This window comes from Brassica napus, chromosome A3 (genome assembly GCF_020379485.1).
Source record: "Brassica napus cultivar Da-Ae chromosome A3, Da-Ae, whole genome shotgun sequence".
Taxonomy (NCBI): domain Eukaryota; kingdom Viridiplantae; phylum Streptophyta; class Magnoliopsida; order Brassicales; family Brassicaceae; genus Brassica; species Brassica napus.
The window spans coordinates 14,491,204-14,514,559 of record NC_063436.1 but is presented as its reverse complement, the minus strand read 5'-3'; the positions used below and the strand labels follow the sequence as shown (position 1 = coordinate 14,514,559).

Here is a 23,356-nt window from a genome sequence, read left to right as displayed (position 1 = left end):
ACATGCCCGTTGTGCGGCCATCATCAGGAAACCATATGTCATGTCTTATTCACTTGTGATGTGGCGAAGGATACCTGGGCTCGCGCTAAGGTTCCACTCCCACCTGCAGGTTTTTCTTCGAACTCTGTTCTTCTGAACTTGTATCATCTGTTTTCCATCAGCAAAAAACAGAGTATGGGACAAACAGAGAGATTAAGGTTTCCATGGGTTCTTTGGCATTTATGGAAAGCAAGAAACAGTTTCTGTTTTGAACAGAAAAGAGTCTCAGCTGAAAACGTGCTTTCCAAGGCAATAGAGGAAGCCAGTATTTGGTTTAAGCTGGCACAAGCTGATCTAGAGGAAAAGAAAAGCCAAGGAGAAGACCAAAGTGAGCAAGTCTGGAGAAAGCCTCCGATGGGTTTTGTAAAATGTAATGTTGGTTGCTCATGGTCAGATAGTTCCATACATAGTGGAGCTTCGTGGATCATTCGCGATTTTCGAGGTCAACCAATGGAACATAGTCGGAGATCTTTCATAGGAATGAAGTCTATCATTGAAGCTGATCTAGAAACAATTTGCTGGGCTGCGAATGATCTTCAAACTCTACATTGGAACAAAGTTATTATTGAAATCTCATCACCTCAAGCGCTTGAAGCTCTTAATAATCCGGCCAAGTTTCCAGGTTTGGCCAACCTCATTGAGCGCACAAGACAAGCACTCCACCGGTTTCATAACTGCTCCATTCTAGTGGTTAATTCGGTTGTCAACGTGGTTGCTGGAAAGATTGCTGTCAGTGTTACTAATGACGGTCGTTTCTCCTCTTACATCGCTCGTGGAGGTCCAAGATGGCTCTCAGATATCATTTGTGCCGAAGCTGCCAATTCTCCATTCTCCCTTCCATGATGACGTTGCATGAGTCTCGTGGATGGTCGCATGGAATCATGGCTTTCCTATCTCTCCCTTTATAGGGTTGTTTGGTTTTTTTTTTCCCTTCGACCACCTATTGGTGTGGGTTTGGTTTTCTGTTTGTCTTAGTTTCTGTTCTTTGATTCCCTTGTATCTCCTTTGGAGAGCAAACTCTTGAAATGATTTCAATGACAAAAAAAAAAAAATAGACGCATTAAATAAACAAGATATAAAAAAAAGCTATATGATGGTCAGTCAAATCAAGTTTTCTATATCATAATTTTTGAATATATATGTTTCTTTTCTGAAAACAAAACATGATTGTTATGGTTTTAGATCCAAATTTGACCAATCAAAACTGGACTAAATCAACAAATAAAAGCATTCACACGTTTATCATTCGATGTAATTAAGGGTTGCCCATTTTTACTAATGAAAATTCGGGAATTGTAACTTTCTTTCTTTTCACATCACATCAAATAGAAGAGGTACAAAAATAGAGGGTAAGTTTGAAGACAAACAAATACGTGTATGTAATATTAGTCAATCTTTTTTTTTTCTTTTTTTTTTATAGTCAATCTTTTTGATGAACACCCTTAACAATAACTTTATTTTTTCTTTCTAAAAACTTAACTCTAACTTTTGGTTAGTGTAATTCTTGGAAGGAGGGTTAAATCTGTCTTCCTACTCGTTAACCTATATGAGGTTTTTATGTTGTGTTTAACACCACTGAAGTATGTTTCATTGTGTTCTTAACGAACTTTTAGATTTTATCGAATCATTTCAAATGAAATATATTTAGTTTTTCTTGGAAAATATCTTGTTAAATATACTTTCATAGAGTTGGAATTTTTTCAGCGAAAAAAGAGTCTTTTAGGAAAATGTGAGTAAATCGTTCGATCTCACTCCAATTGATCGAACTCCAACTAATCAACCGATACAGAATCCGAATGGAGTTTGGCTATTGAGACTTTAGAACATTTTTAAAATTTCCACAATAACTGAATTTACTTTTCCCATAAAATTTTACGTAAATGGTTTTCAAAAACAACAATTTATGGCTTAAGGTTTTTTCTAAAGCGACACTTAGATTTTTTAAGCCTAAAGATTGTAAAGCAAATTTATTTGTAAAGCCAAAGCCATCAAAGTTGCAAACAATCGGACCCACAGTCAATTGAGCAAGAAATGGATCAAAGTTCTCGTATCAAACAGATTGATCGTTTTGGACGATGGATCAATCAATCTATATTTACAAGAAAAATATATATTATGAGGTAGCACAAATAGATCCATCAATCCTAGACTTGATCCACTCGACCTCAAACATTTATACATAAGCAATTGTTTGGTTACGCATTATTTTCATTTATGGTTCGTTGTAGGGGGACAAATATACAATCGCATTTCTAAAAAGATTCATGAACCCTCGTTTTTAAGTTTTAGTTTAATTATGCAATTGATTATTCTTATATTTTTGCGGTTGCCTATTTTTATTATGTGAGGGTAATGTTCTAGTTAGGTTTCATGAGATTTTCATAAATTGCTTATCAGTTCTTCTATAATAGGGGATAATCTTTGAAGTTCTTGATTTTTTTTTTAACCACGTAAATTTTATTCAATTAAATTGTAAATGGATAATACAAAAAGTTAGCCAAACAGGAGGTAAATGATAAAATAGAGCAGTAGTACTTTGATGAATAGCATTTTTAGCAACAGCATCAGCCGCTTGATTCTTTTCCCTATTCACAAAGTCCAGTGAACTTTCCGGAATAAGTTGTATCCAGTATCCAATGTCGTATATCACATAGCAAGTTCCCAATTCCACTTGCTCTTTTACTTGATTAATAATTGTACACAGCTCCTGATTATCTCCTTCAAACCACACTCTTCACCAGCCACAAATCCAAACTTGTTGAAGAGCTATAAGGAAACTTAAAGCTTCCCCTTCTAAAGATGTGATGTCTGCATCTTTTTTAACTTGGACACTTCCCGCTCCCAAGAATTTTCCTAAATCATCTCTTAAAATCCAGCCAACACCATCCATTGTATCTCCAGAAGTAGAACTATAATCAAAGTTACACTTAATCCAACCTATCGGTGGAAGTTCCCATTTTGAAGATTTTACAGCTTGTTGTCTTGGTCCAGAGTGAGGAAGGACAACATTCCTATACCATTCAGTATTTGAAGTTCTTGATTTATCGTTGCTCTCAGCCGCTTAAACTAGATTGACCATCTATTTATGATTTTAGTATTAATCTACTAAACAAAGTGCAGATAGATTTCTTGCAAAATGTAGATGTACACATTCTAGTCAACTAACAATAAAATATCAAACTTGAAAGTTAATGCTTATTATATCACAAAATGGGTTAGATATAAATTAGTAATTTGAGTTTAAGAACAGTATTTATGTTCATGATTGAATTTCTTATTCGTCTTATTTTATTATTATATTTGATATAAACCAATAAACAACCACATTATATTATTATATTATATTAGTTTAACTTACTTTTACTCTTTTGGAATTGTTGTGTGAAATAGTCTCCTTTGTAAATTTGATCCCTAAAATATCATTTTGGTTTCTTTGCACATGCAATTATTTAATATGTTTAATAATTTATGATCAGAATCCACTCATATATCAAATATTCTGCTCATTAAGGTCTGTACTTGTTTCTAATTCATTGAGAAAATAAAATATTATGACTTTTCTATGATCTGATTGAAAAAAGGATTGGAAGTTTTTGAATATGTTTAATGTCCACCATCTCTGGACTCGCACACCCTCTTTTGGAATAGGAGCATTATGAGAAATGACGTGGGTTGACACTAGTGAAAGTTATAGTCTTTTTTTTTTTTTTTTTGAGAAAGTTGAAAGTTATAGTCTTGATGTAACACTGCACGAAACGAAGGTGATTGAAATATTCTGATTTTTTGAAAAATACGGCGGTGCATAAGGAAAACTTAATTATAAAAATATTTTTGAGTACATATCTAATGAAAATATATTTATATTTTATTTTTTTATCATGAGAAAATCGATAATTAAAAGTGATTAGGTAGGAACTTAGCAAGAAGTAATTTACAATATTGTATCAACGAAGAAAAAAATGGTAAAAATACCAAGCGGTGGTTTACAAGGTCTGCAGACAATCGATTCGAATTTATCGTTATGGTCCCATTAGATGAAAGTGAGATCCATAGACCGAGAGAAAACGGTAAGGTCTGCATGCAGATAACTGATTGTTATGGTCCCTTAAAAGATATCAAAGTTTGAAAAATATGTACTATTGAATCACTGTTTTTTGTTCTTACATAGGAAAAGATTGATGCTAAAAACCATAACTTTTTTCGCTAAAATAATGAGAGGGATTATTTTCCCAAGGTCACAAAGTTTGATATCAAAGGATTTTATTGAGCTGAATTACCCTGCATCATTAAAGAGGAAATGTTTACTTTTATTTTCCTCACTTTATTTTTTACTAATCACACGAAAATCCCAATATGATTAAAAATCTAAAACAATAAATATGCAAAAAATTATAAATACAAATATATCTAATCTGAAAGTAACTAACTGAAAAAATTCATATTGATCGTTATTGATTTTTATTTTTTGTCTAATTGCTAACGTCAAACATTACAAAATTCATATTCCTGATAACGTTGTGAGAGTAGCTTTGAGACGTCCCTCGAGATGGGTTTTACCAATTATGTAGCTCAACTGCTAACTTTTGATGATTCTATTTTAAAACAGTTATTCGATTCTCTTACAAAGGGAAAGAAAGAGTTTATATATTTTATATAATTACAACTCAAGTTAGTGGATACAGAAAGTATTTGCAAATGGACGAGACGTCGAGACCCAAAACATATATTTCATGAAAAGAGAAATAAATCATTAGTCTATAAACGAAATGCCTTAAAAAGCTTGGTCATATTGGAGTTTTTGGTCGTTCAATTTGAAAGAGACAAGTCTCGGAATTTTGATACATATTAATTGAATTCAGGCGCATCAAAGAAAGCAATACCTTTTTTGTAACACGAAACAAAAGCGTATGACGTAACTATATATATATATATATAATTAATTAGAAAGCTATTAATAAAGTTGTTTTGCATGATTGAGCCAATGCTTTCAAATAAGATAAATATCAGTAGGTGGGTTATAGGACAAGGCTCATAGTGTTCCTTTATAATTGTAGCCTTTATAATTAACCTTTGTTTTTGTTAATTTCTGTTGCATTAAAGGCCTTTATTACTAACTTTAATACTCCCTCCGTTCCATAATGATAAACTTTTTAGAAAAAAAATGTTTCATAAAGATATATTCCCTCCGTTTTTTAATATAAGTCGTTTTAGAATTGTGCACATAGATTAAAAAATTATTAATTTTTTATATTTTCTAAACAAAAATATCATTAATTATTTACCAAACCACAAATCAACCAATAACAAAATAGAAGGTATATTATCATTGGTCATATAACATTAAGTGTTAATAAATTTTACATAGAAAACCGAAAACATCATATAATTTGGAACATAAAAAATTCTCTAAAACGACTTATATAAAAAAACGGAGGGAGTATTTTTTTGTGTTTTCTATGAAAAATTGTAAACTTCAAAAAAATTAATTGACTTAATTGAATTACTATTGGTCAAAAGTTATTGAAAATTAAAATTTACATAAAACAATACATTTATTATTGTAGTTTAAAGTATTTTCTTAATATGTGTGCAAATACTAAAAAATCTATCTTTGTGGAACGGATGGAGTAGTTAAGTAGATTTTTCTCTCTTTTTTCTAACCCTACTAATATCTAAATTCTTAATTTAGCTCAGTGCGAAAAGTTTATCATTATTTTAGTTGAAATTCTTTTAGAAAATTATAGCTTTCAAATAAGAAAATTTTGTGGTAGTTCGACTAAAAAATAAAATAGTGATGCATAAAAAACATTAATAACTGATTAGAGTTAAAGACATACTATGTAATTCGTCGTTAGAATACTTTATAAATATGTTTATTTTACTAGAATTTAAAGATAATATAAATTTTGAAACGTGTAAATAAGAATAAGATATGATGATAATTTAGTAGTAATATACAATACTAGATAACATATTTTATTTTAATAACAATAAAAATTAATAAATAAAAACATATGTTCTTACCTACTTTAATTCAACGATATTCTAAATATGGTAAAAAATTTCGTTTATCATATGTTTATCTGCTCAAACAGATCCAACTTTTAAACAGTTAGAGATGAAATAAATGTCAACAGACATAAGTTGATGATTTGATATTTAGATTGCTTATGTATTTTAATAATTTTCTGGTCAAACTAAGAGCCATAAAACCTTAAGTTCTGATTCCAATTTTTTTATAGACCAAATGTTTTTATGGACTTGGCGCTCTACTAGAGTCATATCAAACGATTTTCCTTGTGTAAGACGTTCTAATAGAATAAGATCTACACCATCAGACCACCAGACCACCATTAACGCTACCACTCCAAGTGGGGTGCTTAATTTTTTTTTCTTTTTTAGATTTTTTCTCTGTTTAAAAATAAAAATAAATACAAACCAATCGCGAACCGCCACGTGTCAGTGAAACCTGCGAAACAGCTCAAGCAGCGATGCCTAATCAGGCGTTTTAAGCACTCTATTTTCTTCTTTTATGGTGGGTTCCACCAAGAAACACTCTATCAAGCGCCTGCATTGATGGTGCTCTCAGATGCTTAACTCTTCGCTTAGACTATCTCCAATCCATACCTATTTTTTCCTCTATAATTCCCACAAAAATAAAATAACTCTATTATAGTGTAAGTTTTACTCCAATGGTTTACTCTGTAAAAGAATTACTCTATTATAGAGAAAAAAATAGAAGGATTTAACTTTTTCACTCCAAATTATAAAGTAAAAAATAGGTATGGATTGGAGATGCCTTTAGTACAATGTTATTTGTTCCAGATTTAATTCTTTTAAGTTTTTTTAAAAAGCTTATTCCCAAAAAATTATACTAAATAGAGTTAGACGCTATTTATATTAAATTTTCTTTGGTATAATATATAATGTGGAACTTAGATTGTGTATTTATCCTAACACATGAAGAAGAAGATAAAAAAAAAGTTTAGACAAAAAAAAAAGATAAAAAGGTTGTTAATTGCAAGAAACTATAGACAATTACGTAGTGAGCAATGTTTTTAAACCCGACCCGGACACTGAACCGGACAGCTTACCGGATTGCTGGGTCACTGGGTCGACCACGGGTGAACCGTGGGTTAATAAATTAATTAATTTTATTATATAATAATATATCAGCTATGCAAATAAAAATATAGAAACTAAAGTTTAATATTTTCTATTTTTTAAAACATAAAATAATAGTTTGGATATGTATATATTTTATGTTTAAAAACATTTAGAAAATACTTAACTTTGGTTTTTATATTTTTATTTTCATTTGACATACAAAATATCAAAAAAAAATAGTTTACATTATTTAAAATTTTCTCTAACAAGATAAGAGTTATGGCATCTAAAATAAATCAAAACATAAAATTTATAAATATTTAAATTTCTAATGTGAATAATAAATTAAACTATAAATATAAAATAAACCAAAAGTAAAAGATCATTATAATAAATTATCAATAACGGAAATAAATTAACACCAAATAACATCAACTAATTTTGGTTCTCTCTACCATCATTCACTTTATTTTCTTCAGGTGACATAGTGAAATCTTTATCAAAATCAAAAAATCACAAATATAAAACTGAAAAAAAAAACATAACTTTTTTTTTGTCAGTACCTAACTTCTTAATTGGAAATTTAGAATATCAAACAAAATTAAAAACTAAAAAAAGAAGTAAAAGTTATTTATTGGTTCGACCGATGGTTCAACCGGTACCGGATTCCGGGTTTTACCGGGTTTTTGCGGTTTTTTGCGGGTTTCTAAATATTGGGTTTTTTCACAAAACCCAAACCGGAATTTTTCTGGGTCACCGGGTTTACCGGTTCAACCGCGGGTCCGGGTCGGGTTTCAAAACACTGGTAGTGAGTGTTAGCCACCTTAATAGATTCATATTCTCTTACATTGTTTACATTCAAAAAGATATATTAACTCGTGCTTTCAAAAAAGAAAAATATTAACTATGTTCAGTGATTTGTTTTCATTTATCCACTACCGCTTCCATTTTATTTTAGTTGTCGTTCTAAGTTTATGCACACATATTAGAAAAACATATAATTTTGTATATTTCTAAAATAAAAACACAATTACTTATACACCTAATCCTATTCCAACCAATGGAAAAATAAAATGGAGAATCTTATTAATAAATTTTGCATTAAAACTCTAAAACGACACTTATTTTGAAACAAATTTTTTTTCTTACAACGACAATTAAATCGAACGGAAGGAGTAGATGATTTAAACATTCTTATCTCCTCTTTAAATTATCTTTGCAAATTCGTAAATTATTTACGATAGAGTTGGCACGAAGGAGGGAAACAGAATTCACTAATAAATATGAAGAACAAATGATTATTGCTTTACAAAATATTTCAATTTCAATTTTAATTTAAAGATAATATGTTTTTTTTTGTTTTTTTCTGTCAACAGATATTGTTTTTCTTTCTCGTCACTATCCACAAATCCTCTGAGAAAATGAGCAGCGATTTCTAGAGTTTGGCTAATATTAGATATTTTACAATATCAGCTTCTATTATTTACAAAGACTATTGGTTATGCTAGTTTGAATTTACAAATTACAAAAGAGCCATGCATTATTATAAGTTAATTATTAGAAAGCTAGACATGGTTATATAAGAAAATTATAGATAGTAGGTTCAAGGCTGTCTTAACACTGTTATGAGCCATAAAAAAAATATTTACCTTCTAAAATTTATATTCAGATAATGTTTTAAATATTTTTAAATTTAATCAGTAATATTTTACATATTTTGTGATGAAAATAGAACTGTCAAGATATCAAATATTTTTGGCCTTTTCAATTTTATTTATTATATTTATAATTTTAATATAAAAATATAGATTTATAAAAAAAACTTTTAGACCCCTTAACTATTAATATATGGGGGGACACGGGCTTGGTTTCATAGCCGTCGCACCGTTTGTCCTCAACCGACCCTCAGTAGATTACCTACGAAATATCATTTATCAAAAAGTAAACTCTGGATATTGGAAGGAGTCAAAGGAGAGTCGTAAAAATACACTCTTTATGTTTTACAAAAAATGTCATTTTAGTATTTTTATTACATAAAAATGCAATTTTAGAAATTTGATGTTAATTTATATTTACTTTAAATTCAATATTTATTATTAAATACATTAATTTTATAAATAATTTTATTTATCTCAAATAATATTAGTTAAATATATGTAGCTTGTGTAAACGTAAATATATTTTTTATTATTTTCTTATTATATGTAAAAAAAGTGTTAAAGTGCCACTATTCATAGAATGGAGGGAGTATTATTAAAGGAAGTTTACTAAAACGACACAAATTAATTGTTTTATTACCGGAATGACTCATATTTTTTAAAAAATTATTAGAATGCTTTTCTGGTATAAATTGCACTTGTCCATATTACATAAGTACTCTTAGTATTTGATCGACATCAGATTTATTTGTAAAAAAAATAAATCTATAGAATAATAAGTCTGTTTATAAAATATGTATAGGAAAATAAATCTACCGCTAAAGTAGTGTCAAACTTTCTTAAAAACATCAGATTTGTTTGCACAACAGAGTTAATTGTCCGATCTGAATAAAAAACAGATTTTTAAGAATATGTCTCTCGAATGAGGTAGCAAATTTGCTAAAATGGTAGATTTGTGTAACTTATTTTCTTATGTACCGACTTATTTTCTTATGTTAGAATTATTTTCTTACGTCAGAGTTATATATCCAACTAAAAATTGTTGGTAGACTTTTTGTTTATGTGGTGGCAGATTTTTTAATTTATGTTGTGGCAGATTTATTGACGAAATATGAGTTTATGTTAACCAAATTTAATTTAATGTTCAATTTCGATCCGGTTTACATTCGTTTTGAATCTGGTTTATTTTTAGGTTAATTAATATCATAATTAGTTAATTTTTTGGAAAATGTCATCAACTCTTTCATCTTGTTTCTTCCTTTTCAATTTTTCCTTTTATGGTGTTGCAAGCCTTATTGCTTGGAGAAACATGGATCACATTATTCTCGTCTGCGTCTGCGGAAGGTAGAAATTTGATTTTTTTTAATGATCTCATGATGTAGTCCGAGCGGTAGTGAGAAAGAAAGTTCCAAACCTTTCTTTTATTTTGGCTGATGCATAAATCATATAATAATATATTAATATATATATATATATATATAATTATCAGAAAATGAAAAAAAAAACTTAAAATTAATCTCTGATTATTCGCCGATTCGCTAGTCACGAACCTACCGCATGAATCGACCGCATGACTCATGCATAGCACAATCTCGAACATGGATTATAGGTAATGGTCATGGGAACCTAACTATGCGAGGAGATGTATCATATCTTATAAACTCATATCCAACCTCAGAAACTGCAGAAAATCAAGCACAAGGAAAATACATTGGTTTATCAACAGCGTCTTTGCAGCTCTTTCTGGTAAGTTCAAGCTGCGGTTACCATGAAGAAAAAAGTTTGTAACATTATCAAATCAAGGCAATATACAACGTTCAAGGATGGCAAAATTTGTAAAGTGACATAAGCAATGCAAAAATAGACAAAGAGCGGTCTCCTAGGCATACGATACAATCCCAAATGTGAAATATGTACAAGAGAGTAAAGTAAAATGCTCTGATTCACATCTCATTGGAGTAGATACACTCATCCACAAGCTGGCGGAAATTAGGATTCTCCTAAGCAGCTACCACTCTTTCTTTATCATTCAGCTATTTATTCACCGCAACAACAATATGTCGCCAAATGCATTAAAGTTCAGGGCAAACGACATCAACTTTCACCAAATACAAATGTAAAAGATATTAACTTTTGCCCGATACAAAGCTGAAATATAGTCATCATAAGGACACAAGAGCATAGTTTATCACTTGACATATCATCAATACTCTTGCAAGATATATGGTTGTTAATTTTTTTAAAAGAGAGCACAAATGAGTTAAGTGACATAAGCCAACTCCTAACTTCTTTACCCGAATGTTCATTGGCATGAGAACCGGGAGACACTCTGATATCAACCTGAACTTGCAATTTAGGGTTTTCGAAACTAAACACTCAATCAAACAATATATGTTCAAAATGTGTAATAACAACTTGGAATTGGACAAATTTAGCACTTCCAGGGACGATGGTGATGATGAGGAGGAGTCGAAATCGACAAGCGGCTCATACGGAGGAGATGTTGTCGTAGTGGGATAGGGACGACAGCGACTCTCGATCGGAGAAGGCTCCACCTTTGTTTCGTCGATGTCTTGTGAGAGAGATCCCACAAACTCGTTTCTTCCTTTCTAATTTTTTTTTGTCGTCAATTCCCTTTTTAAATATTTTTAACATATTTTTCTATTTTTTAAATTTATTAGAATGGCAAACTTGTAGTTAATTAAGTCAGAGATGGGGCTTTAGTAAATTTGCTAGTATCTAATTTTAGTCTAGTAATTAAGATTCAACTAGTTGATTTTTCCGTGTTCATGCACATGTATAAATATTTATAAAATAAATATGTTATAATAATTTTTTAATATTATATTTTTGCATTTTAAATAATTTTTAATTCATATTGTAGTTAATATGTATGATTTATTTAATATTATGTTATTTAATTATACATATGATTTTGAATATATAACATTTCGTCTATTTGGTTATTATTTGGATGTATTAGATAACATCAATTTTTCTAATTCAATCATATATTTTTGTTCTATATTTTATAATTTTGATAAATTTGTTATTTTTGTTTAATTTAAAATTTTTCTGAGACTTTTAAATATAATTTATTAAGATCATCTATAATTTAATATATATTATTTTGAGAATCTAATTGTAAAAATAAACTTTTGATTGATTCAAAGTTTCATAAATGAATATGGCAATAATAGTCTTTTGAAACCTCAATGCATATATATAAATTATAAAAAAAAACTTTCTGAATTATATAATATTATATGATAATTTCATATTTATTTATGTTCAGTCATTCTATAATCTCTATGTATAAAAATAAAAAAAATGTTATCATAAACCATAATATATTATTTTAAAAACTTTTGATGTTAGATTGGTCCAGCTACTTATTTTGTGGATATATTGTGTTACATATATTCTTTCAAATTAAAGTACATCTATTTCTAATATAATTCAGTAAAAATGAGCTAATTGTATTCATTGTAATAGTTTGGTATGTATAAGTATATTTTTTTATTTTTAAAAAAATTTGGTATTTGTTAATTTCAAATTTAAATACAAAATAAGTGATGATCGGTACAAAGTAGCATAAAACATAACAGATAAATTTCAAAAGAGAAATTATTTCTTTACTTTAATACCAAGATTATTTTGTAAACTTTTTATGAAATCACATTATATATAAAAAAATTTCGTTTAAAATTTTATAGAAAACAGTTATTATAAATATTATTGGGAAAATATAAAAAAGGACATTTAAATAAAAATAAAAAAAGAATAATATTGATTATTCATTAAGATATCTTAGGTGGTGTTATTGGTTGTAGATATTAAATTCTACTCCATCAGATTTAAAATGTGTAATATTTTGAATGCTTCATTAATGATTTGTAAGTTTTGTTACATTCAAAACCAACGAATTTTAAAGTAGGCAAGATTTAAAAATTATTAATTTTGATTTATCAATTCAAATATATATGATTTTAGAATAATTCGCTTTTGATTTGAATATATATCAGTATATTTACAAATTATATATGATTTCTATCATAACAATTTAAGAATGTTTAGATCCCAAACAATCGAATATTGTCATTGACAAATTTCTTTTCAATGTAAACAAAAGAATGAAAAAACGGTAGAGAGAAAAGAAGAAACAATAGATCCGTGAGTCTTTTGAAATTAAAATGTAATAATTTATTGCTGGCAATCAAAAGAGCATTGAAGATGATAAGCACGAAGAAATATAGGCGATGAAAAATAACTATGAGAGAACGAAAAATAATCAATAAATAACAAAGGAAACTAATGGAGATTGAGCCAATATTAATTGGATATATGGCTTCACCATGAAAACACTCACGCCTGTTTTATTAGAGGAAGAAGAAAATGTGAAAGGAAGAAGAAAATTATACTATCAAAGAAGGAAACACACGTAAGAGTTGGGTTGATAACTATGAGAATTGATATTTCAACTGAAAATCTTTGGGTAAAGTTAGGATTGTGATTGCTAAAATTTACTCACAAAAGTAATCACCAAATCATTCAACGGTTTTAAAACTCCTTTCACAATGAATTGATAATCCATACATGAATAACACTGAATTTTAATTGATCACTTTAAGTCTTACATTGAATAACACTAATTTTAAACTCCACTAAAAGTGATATTAGAAATACAAGAACCAATAACACTGTATTTTAAAATTTTAAAATTAAATATTTTAAATATAAGAATCAATAACACTAGATTTATAAAAAGAAATTAAAATCAACTATTGAATAACAGTAGATTATCCTTTTATTTAAACTCTATTCAAATCCATCAATGAATAACACCTCCTTATATAGTTTATGTTATTAAATTATTTTCGTAATTATTTGAAAATAGATTTATTTAAAATAAACTACTTATTACTTTTCAAATATATATTATTCTGTTTAAAATTATCTTCTTAAAGGTAGATTATTTATCTACTTTAAAATCAAAGATTATTTTGTAAATTTTGTTTTTATGAATCACATTATATTTAAAAGCTATTTTAGTTTTAGAATTTTATAAATGTTCATTAATATATCTGTTATTTGAAAAATATAAAGAAAAAGGAAATATAAATAAAAAAAGAAAAAATATTTTTTTATTTTTAATAATGGTAATTAGATATATTTGATTCATTAATTGTACCATTGTAATAAACCGTTGTTAAAATCAACGTGAATGCGACAAATAAAAAACTGATTTTTCATATAATATTATAGCGATATGAGTCATTCTAGTAATTTTTAATTAGGATCATTCTAATTAATTTCACTATTAATAATAATGAATGTATTTCACCGAAACAAAACAAAACAAAAATGGTCGAAAAGGCCTTTCAGGGGGCTTTCCATACCGGATATAGGTATATATTAATACTATATTGACTGTTAATATAACTGGCCCTGAATCATAATATTTGGACCCGGATATAATTGTATAGTACTTTAAAATCAAGACTCGAACATTAAAAAGGAAAAGAAAAAAGATAGTGGATGTAGGCTACAGTAAATCTGTAGCTACGAAGTGATAAGATTCTTCAAAATCTCAATCCGAATAAGTAGTACCAAATCTGAATATGTATAACTTCAAAACATCAATAGTTCAATATTATAAAAGGGGTAGTGCGTACGATTAAGGTTTTTCGTCTATACTAAACTCTTCCATGGATTAACAGTTGTTTATACTATAATTTTCAAGTTGTTAATAGAAATATTCCAGTGTAATGATCCGAAAAAAAAAGTAAAAGCTTAATCAATTTCATCAGATAAAAACAGAGTTTATATCAACTAACGTAAAAATACTATTGTGAAACATTTTGAATTTCTCTAAACTTAGAAGTGAAGGCACCCTGTAAATTAATTTGTAGTTATCTAAGTTCCATTTTCTAAGTATAGTTACAAACTAGGTATTATTCCATGTCTTTCGTGGAATGAGATATTTATAAAATATGTTTGAAGTAGATGATTTTTTTTAAATTTTGAAATATGTAAAATACATATAAGTGATTTGATCAATCTAAAATTGTATAAATATTTTTTTTTTTATAAACCGAGTATAATACATATTTCAAAAAAATTAATTTAAATATTTATAGATTTTTATATGGTAAATAATTTAAATTAAATGATATTAAAAAATATGAATATATATATATATATATATATATATTTGGGATATCAATTAAATAATAATTTCTATTCATATGCTTATATGATCGTTTCTATTTTTATAATAAAATTTTTAAACCTTTGATCAAGAAAGTTTTACTATGGAACTTTTAAAAAATTTAGTAATTTATAGTCGTTTTAAAAAACTTTAAATATAATGTATATAAATAAATCTAAAGTTTAATTATATTTTAAATGTGAAGGTTTATAATATAAAATTAAATAAAAATAATAAAGGATACACAAATTATTTTTAAATATTTATTATTCAATATCGTTAATTCTCATATATATTTTAAATCACATGAGGTAGTTCCGCAGATTTTATTCAAGGAAAGAAGGATAAGTATTTTTTTATAATATTAATTTTATATTTAGTTTAATGTGAAGTATAATATATGTTTAGATTTTGGACTAAAAACGAGCATTTATTGTATCTATTCTAGTAGTTTAAACTTATTTCTAAAAGAATCTAGGAATCATTTTATTAATGACACATCGATATAGTAAACAAAACAGGTTACAATGTTTCTCAAAAGTTAGATAAGGTATTTGTTTACAATAAGTTAGATAGATAACAATCTGAAAAGAGCTGCTTATTTTTCGTCAAGCTAAAGTTGGAAAACAACTGCTTTAGGATTTATAAGCTAAAATTTTATAGTCCTAAGGTCCTAAGAGAAAGAACTATTGTCTTCCACTAAGGAAATTGAAAAAATATTGTATTATATACTATGTTTCATGGAAATGGAAACAGATACGTGGAAGCTGAAGTGTATGGAAGCGCATAAGCGAGATTTTCTAAAAAAAATTAGGAAGTGGATACGTGAAAGCTGAAGCGTATGGAAGCGCATAAGCGAGATTTTCTAAAAAATTAGGAAGTGGATACGTGTTGAAAGCGTATATACATATATATACTAAAATATAAGAAAAAGATATAAAAAATTAGGACAAAATTATATGATTTAAATTTAAAATAAAATATTTATTTATTTATAATAATTTTGAAATGATTTCATATTAAAACTGTAAAAATACACATAAATTATGTTTAAAATAAATTATTATATTAATTATTCTTAATACTTCATAAATAATTGAAACAATATATTTGAATATATGTTATATCTTTAGTAAAAACCTCAATGCATAAAGATATCATATAGTATTAGTTTTAATATTTGAATATTTCTATTTCATTACAATTAAAATTTGAATTTTATATAAATTTAAAATTATGATTTTTTATTTTTGTTGATTTATGACATTGTGTTTTAAAAAATGAAAGCGTGATTCTAAAACGGAATCGTAAGCTTCCAACGTGCTTTTAACAAAAATATTTTGGAAACGTTTTGGAATCGAGATTTCGTAAGCTTCCACAAGGTTCCGATTCTGATTCCAGTTTCGAAACGGGAAGCAGATGTCTGATGAAACTTCCGTGCAACCTAGATTATATATACACACCCAAATTAACTTCTTGTTGTAGTGATAAAATAAATTCATAGCCAGCGACTCATTTTCCGAAAGAAAAAGATAAAATTTGGCTCACTCAGTTGTAAAAAAAGAAAGAGAAGAAGATAAAATTTGCCTCCAACTCAGCATGCATAATCTATATAAATATATCCACCTGGTCACTACTACTCAAACAAGTTATTAAAGAAGAGATAGATAAAAGAAGCAAGAGAGCGAGACAGAAAGAGAATAGAGACTACGTGAGAGAAGAGACGTTTGATTATTAAGTTATTAACAGATAGTTAATTAACTTACTGATCATGGGTTATATCGATGGAAAATGGGCGCCGCTGATCATGATAACCGTGATTAACACAATTAATGGGATGGTTAACGCTTTAATTAAGAAAGTTCTTGATGGAGGCATTGATCATATGGTTATTGCTACCTATCGTTTGGGTATTTCTACCTTTTTCCTTCTTCCGATCGCTTATTTTTGGGAACGGTGAGTCTAAATTTTAAATTAGATGACTATTTGTTTTTTAGGTCTTCAATTTTTATAATTTTTAGCTGCTTAATAAACAAAAATTAAAATGTAAAATTATTTACATTCTTAATATTTTTATTCAATTCTTCGATTTTATATTTCATACTGTTCTAAATTAAACAAAGAGTAAGTTCAAGCCAATGATTATTTTCAATTTTAATTTTGTTTACTATGTTGTGAATATTTGTATTTTAAAAAAAATACAAAATAACGTTTGATGTATAACCGTTTAATTGACGTTGTATGAATCATGCCCAAAGAAAAAATGATGTTATATGAATAGATAGATTCAGAATTTTGTGTCCCGGACAAAATAAATGTTCGATTTTATGATTTGGTCAGGAAAACAAGGCCGAAGCTAACCGCAAGCGTCTCGTTTCAGCTTTTCGTCAGTGCCCTTTTTGGGTGAGTTTCAGTTTTAATCCCTTAACTTATACAGTAATTTCTTACAGTTATTATGTCTCTTTTTATTGTGTAGATTCATTTTAATTTTTAATCATTTACTGCAATGTTTTTCTTTGATTTTTGGCAGGGCGAGTTTGATGCAATATTTCTATTTGCTTGGCCTCCGTTACACTTCTGCCACCTTGGGATCAGCTTTCTGGGGAACATTGCCTGCCATCACTTTCATTATGGCTTTAATATTTCGGTACACTTACTATTAGGCATAATTATAACCTAAAAGTTTCCCTACATGCATGTTATCATTTCAAATTGTATAATCTAACACATGTTAATATTGATTTTTTCAAGACTCGACAAGCTAAATATGAAAACAAAAGCAGGATACGGCGTCGTTCTTGGAGCTATGATAAGCTTAGCAGGAGCTTTAACTCTTACGATTTACCAAGGCGTTCCATTATCAAACTCTCATGAACATGCAACGATTTTAAACATCCACAATGGACATGAGAACTGGATCAAAGGCTGTTTTCTTTTATTCATTGGAGTTATACTTTTCAGTTCCTGGATGCTTATACAAGCCAATATCAACTCGAGCTATCCGTGTCCATACTCGAGTACTGTTATTTTATCGGTCTTTGGTACACTTCAGTGTGCTCTTCTTAGCTTGATCAAGACTAGACATGTAGAAGATTGGATCCTCAGAGAAAAACTCACCATCATCACCGTCATTATAGCGGTAGATACATCACATATGTAGTATATAAATTCACCATAATCAAACATTTATCTATTGTGTGTATTTATGTTTATAGGGTGTGGTTGCACAAGGAATGTGTACAGTGGGAATATCATGGTGTATCAAACAACGTGGACCTGTCTTTACATCAGCATTTAGTCCTGTCACACTTATGTCTGCAACTGTGTTCGATTTCTTGATACTTCATCGTATGATTTATTTGGGGAGGTAAAATAAGACTCTGCGAATTCAATATTATTATAAATCTCACATTAAAAAAAAATAGTCAGTTTAATGACATATATGAAACAATGACCACTGATTGGAAATTGTATCGTCTACATGTTACTAATTCAAAATTATTTTGTTATCATTGCAGCGTTATTGGATCTGTGGTGGTTGTTATCGGTTTATACATATTCTTATGGAGTAAGAGTAAACAGATAGTTGAGTGTAAGATCGTGAAGTTGCCTACAAGTACGGAGAAAGAAGAAAAGGAAGAGGAAGAGGAAGACCATACAAATGTTAACAAAATAGGACGTCATTTGGTTATCCCCATGACTCCTTGATCTACTACCGTAACCCTTCTTTTTCATCCAGAAAGACCAACATGTCCTACGAATCACCTATGAAGAAGAAAAGAAAAGTGATCAGTTAATTGTTATTGGAATATATTATCAACTTTGGATTTTACATTCAAATGGCTTAATTTGGATATTGTAATTTGTTTATAAAAATAAATAGTATCGAAAATGGACTTTATTCATTAAATGGATTCGTTTTCTAAATCTTTTTACATAAACCAAATATTTCTTTAAAAAAATTAGACTAGTAAATCCATACTAGATAGAAATAGCTCAATTCATTTAAGTGGTTTAATGATAACAGTATATCAGTCTATCACCAAATAAGTCAGTTTTGTTGGAATCGATCAGTCTTCTAAGATTATTTGGTTAAGTCAATTTTGTAGCTCATTTAGTTCAAGGGCAATATGTTCAAACCAGAAATAAGATATTTTAAAATATTTTAGAGAAGATATGAAAACGTCCAAATCACTAAACCTAAAGGTAGGTCTGGGTATTTTCTCCGGACCCGAAGACCCGACCCGAAACCGACCCAAAAAAACCTGGTTCGAGCAGGAACCGACCCGATCAAATTACCCTATCGGATCTTGTTGCAGAGAACCCGCGGGTCTTGAATCCGACCCGACCCAAACTCGAAACCCGATGGGTACCCGAATTAATAATATAAATTAAATAAAATGCATCAAAGGAGAATCGAAGACGGGTTATTTGTCTAGAGAACATGGGGGTCAACCACTAGGAGGCAACTAATTGTTGTTGTATCTCGCATAGTTTAGTATATATACACATTTTAATATAATAAAAACACAAATTTTGAATAAAATTTTGAATATTTTTGGATATATAAATATTTTCAGATATTTTTTTGTATTTTTAAGTCTTTTTTAGATCGAACCCGAACCGAACCCGACCCGAAACCGAACCGAATCTGAACCGATAAATTCTAATTACCCGAATGGGTCTAACTATCTAAGACCCGACCTGACCCGGACCCGGCATGATCGGAACCGATCCGAAACCGAAAATTTGAAATTATCCTATCGGGTCCTAAACTCTTAGACCCGAAAAATCCGGACCCGAAAGAATCCGATCCGAACTCGACCCGGCGATCCGAATGCCCAGGCCTATCTAAAGGATCGATGCGATGTGCGGTATACTGGTACAGTATAGTGGGAGATGAGAAATTATGGGAGATCAGATGAGAGGTATAGACTTATAGTATTTTTTGTGTAGATTAGAAATCGTTTTCGTAACAATTAAATATTTATTAGACACTGTGTAAAATCATTTAAATATGTTAAAAATTCGATGCACGGAGTTTGGATCATTCTCGTGTTCTTATCACCAACCATGTTTACTTTTTTCATGGACTATCCGATACCACTTCTATCAAAATGAAATAACTAAATTCAAGATGTCAATGCTTAACTAAATATGTATCGAACGTGAATTGAGATTTTATTGGCGCCCTTCGTTTTTAGTAATTAAAAATTCTAACCATAATTCTTTTAACTTTGTTTAGAATTGGAAGTTTAGAAAACTTACTTCGGTGATGATTGATTCAATTGTGGCTTTAAAAATTTAGGTGTAAGTAAATTGGTTGTATCTATAAAATTGTTATTGTAGATTTTTTTGCAGAGATTTTTGTGGTAATTAAATTTGTTGTAGATGTAAATTATAGACTATAGAAATTTTAAAATAAATATGTGAAATCTTTGATGTATATATAAAATAATTATTTTTATCAATTAAATCATTTATATTAATATATTTTTTTATAAATTATCAAAATTTACAGTTATTTAAAATGTGATATGTAAATGATATATATGTTATTTAAAATATTTCAATAATTTTTAGAACACCCAAAAATAAATTAAATATTTATAGATGTTTTTAATTATGATTATCTAATTTATTTGATATTATAGATAGTTTTTTTTATTTCACAGATTCTACAGTCTATATAAAAAAGTTTTAGGTTTTTTACCTAAAATACATTAAAAAAAATTGATGTAGTTTTTTTTGCTGTAACTTTAAAAATAAAGCTCAAACTTTAAAAATAATGCTAAAGCAAGATTGGCAAAAAATTTATAGAAATTTGATGTAGGCTTTAACTTTTAAAAATAAAGGTACAACATGATTGGTAAAATTTAGTCATTTAAAAGTAAATAAAGCTAAAGTAAAGAGATAAAGCTCAACCAATCACCCATTTCTTTTCTTTTATATCAAGAGCTTACCCCTATTTTTTTCTCCATCGAAAACAAAGCATTGCTTTGCGCATGACACATTGTTGTTGAATTATCCGATGGCCAATCACTAGTGAGATTTTCGTCAAAATTTATGGTCGAGCTTCCAGGCAAGTTTTCCGGTAGTCTGTCACCTCCTTATTTCTAATTTAGGAAAGCTGTCATTTAAAAAAAAAATGTTATTCTAGGAAAGCTGCCAATTTATGAAATTTATATTTTAGGATAATTTCCAGTTTTGGAAATTTTATTTCCGGAGACTTTTTGAATCTAAGTCGTTACTTCTCGTATTGTTGTTGGCTGCATCTTTTTGTTTGTCAATTCCAGCTAGTGGAAAAAGTGAGAACTATTCTCGTAATTTCTCGTACATGGCTCAGGACTTCGAGTATACATAGTTTAATTCTAATACATTTTGTCTTAGTGAACTGAGTATGTCTTGAGTCTTTGTGCTAGGTGGTTAGGTTTTTTGTTAAACTGAAAATAAGAGGTCAGAGGGTTCAACATTGTTTGTTTCATTTTAATATGTTAAACACAGGTGTATGTTGAGATGAGTATGTGATGTGGCCGGGAATTCTCCCTACTTTAAGTGACCAGGCACTCTCTCGACTGTAGGTGACCGGGTACTCTCCCGACTATATGTGCACTCCAGTGTGGGGATGAGTGGTGTGTGCAAGTATGTGATTAGGACAATGATTTGTTCTTTGGGTGCTTGAGATGTCATATTCGATTCATGTTAGGGTTAAATTATTTATATTCAGAATGATGCGTCCGAGTCAATGACCTTCAGATTTAGCATTTCATATTTCAGTGAGTGATTTCTATATTGCTTGCTTCTCCTTTTTTTCCCATTTTCATATGAGATCAACGAACAAGAGTCAATGTATTAGATCAGTGTTTTTGGGCGGTTTTATTTCTTTCTTTTCAGATTTTTGGTTTTTACGTTTTTACATATATTTTTTTGATTTGTTTTATTTATGAAGTTAGAAATGATTTTAAAGAGTAATAAAGTTGAGATTTCAGAAAATTGATTTATTTATTTTTATTTAGAAAGTAAGGCTGTTACAGTATCGTCTTCTTGTGGATTATGTGTAACATGGCCGGATATTCACAATTTACGAAGTCTTCTTTTGTTTATAGTCGTAAAGTAATCAACTTTTTTGTCACACAACGATAATCATGTGCATGCTTTGCTTATTTATTTCTTTAAAGGTGATGATAATGTGGGCTGCTAGCTCCCCGATCACTGTGTTATCTTCTTTTCCCTTATCTTTTTCATGTTAACACTATACTTTACCAAATATATAATAATATTCTTACAAACAAAAAGAAGTTGGTGTATTGCTTTGCTTTTTCTTTATAATACTGCTGAGGAATGGTACATGAAACGAGTAAAGGCCAAAGCACTTCAAAAAGATTTTCAGGATAAAAACAAGTTAAAAATCAGTATCGAAAACATCAGTACTATATATATACGATACCGTTGAACAAAAAAAATATATATACGATACCCATTCAGCAGTCACAAGTCAGGAAAACATAGTATAATAAAAAAATAGTATTATATATGTGTCCGTCGTTGCACTACAAGTCTACAAAGGATCTCTACCGGTTGTTACTTATAAAGCATGGGCTTCTCCTTTTTGCCATGTTTTGCATTCTAGGATACTTTCGACGAAACCTAGTAATTTTCGAGTAGAAAAAAAAAAGCAGGTTTAAATCCCTTCCCGTCGCTGTTGCTAAGATTCGGACAAAGATTTTATTCAATCAAGTTTTATTATAAAAAACATCAATACAGATTTACCAACTAGAAATATAATTTTATGGTTTTTGCTTAATAAAATTTACAATTTTTGCCTAGATTAAAATTTTCTTCTTACAATGTTTGCTAAACAGAATGGTTTAATTGTGTCTGATTATTGATTAAAAAATTGTATCTGATTATGTATATGTTTTATTTCCTACCAGCACGTGTAATTTACTATATATAGAAGTCATAACTCTTCAATCCTGTAAACCAAACCAATCGAAGCGAACCAAACCAAACCAAAATAGAAAAAATGTTATTTTATATAAGTACTCGGTGATTATTTCGTGCTCATGCATGAATATAAATATTAATAAAATGAATATATTATAATAATTAGTTAATAGTTTATTTTCAAGGGAAAATTTTACTTATACATTTTTTTATACCACTATTCAACAATGCCACCACTCAAAGGACATTTTCATAAATACCACATTCATTAATGTGTAAAAGACTAAACTAACCTTACATTATCTTCAATCTATCATCTCCTCCTTCTTCTCTCTCTGTCGAGATCCATAGTCTCTCTCTCCGTCGAATCCATTGTCTCTCTCTCTCTCCGAGA

The 23,356-nt window shown here is 28.9% G+C and overlaps 1 protein-coding gene and 1 long non-coding RNA gene across 4 annotated transcripts; one reads left to right on the top strand and one right to left on the bottom strand.

Annotated features, from left to right (window-relative positions):
- Positions 1-10,573: 10,573 nt before the first annotated feature.
- On the bottom strand, positions 10,574-11,415 carry LOC125606943. The gene is made up of 2 exons (XR_007338189.1): positions 11,099-11,415; positions 10,574-10,837 (listed from the first exon to the last, which is right to left on the bottom strand). It is a non-coding gene; the product is annotated as an uncharacterized LOC125606943 (long non-coding RNA).
- A 5,121-nt stretch (positions 11,416-16,536) lies between these two features.
- Positions 16,537-18,944, top strand: LOC106443772 (WAT1-related protein At4g01450-like). Of its 3 annotated transcripts, none has more exons than XM_048776130.1 (6): positions 16,630-16,971; positions 17,356-17,418; positions 17,546-17,662; positions 17,767-18,154; positions 18,231-18,382; positions 18,534-18,944. In XM_048776130.1, the coding sequence occupies exons 1-6, from the start codon at positions 16,787-16,789 to the stop codon at positions 18,721-18,723; spliced, it is 1,095 nt and encodes a 364-aa protein (XP_048632087.1). In that variant the 5' UTR covers positions 16,630-16,786; the 3' UTR covers positions 18,724-18,944. The 3 variants fall into 3 exon arrangements, with proteins under 3 accessions (XP_048632089.1, XP_048632087.1, XP_048632088.1); XM_048776131.1 differs by having other exon boundaries at positions 16,711-16,925; XM_048776132.1 differs by lacking the exon at positions 18,534-18,944 and having other exon boundaries at positions 16,537-16,971; positions 17,767-18,056; positions 18,231-18,313.
- Positions 18,945-23,356: the final 4,412 nt, after the last annotated feature.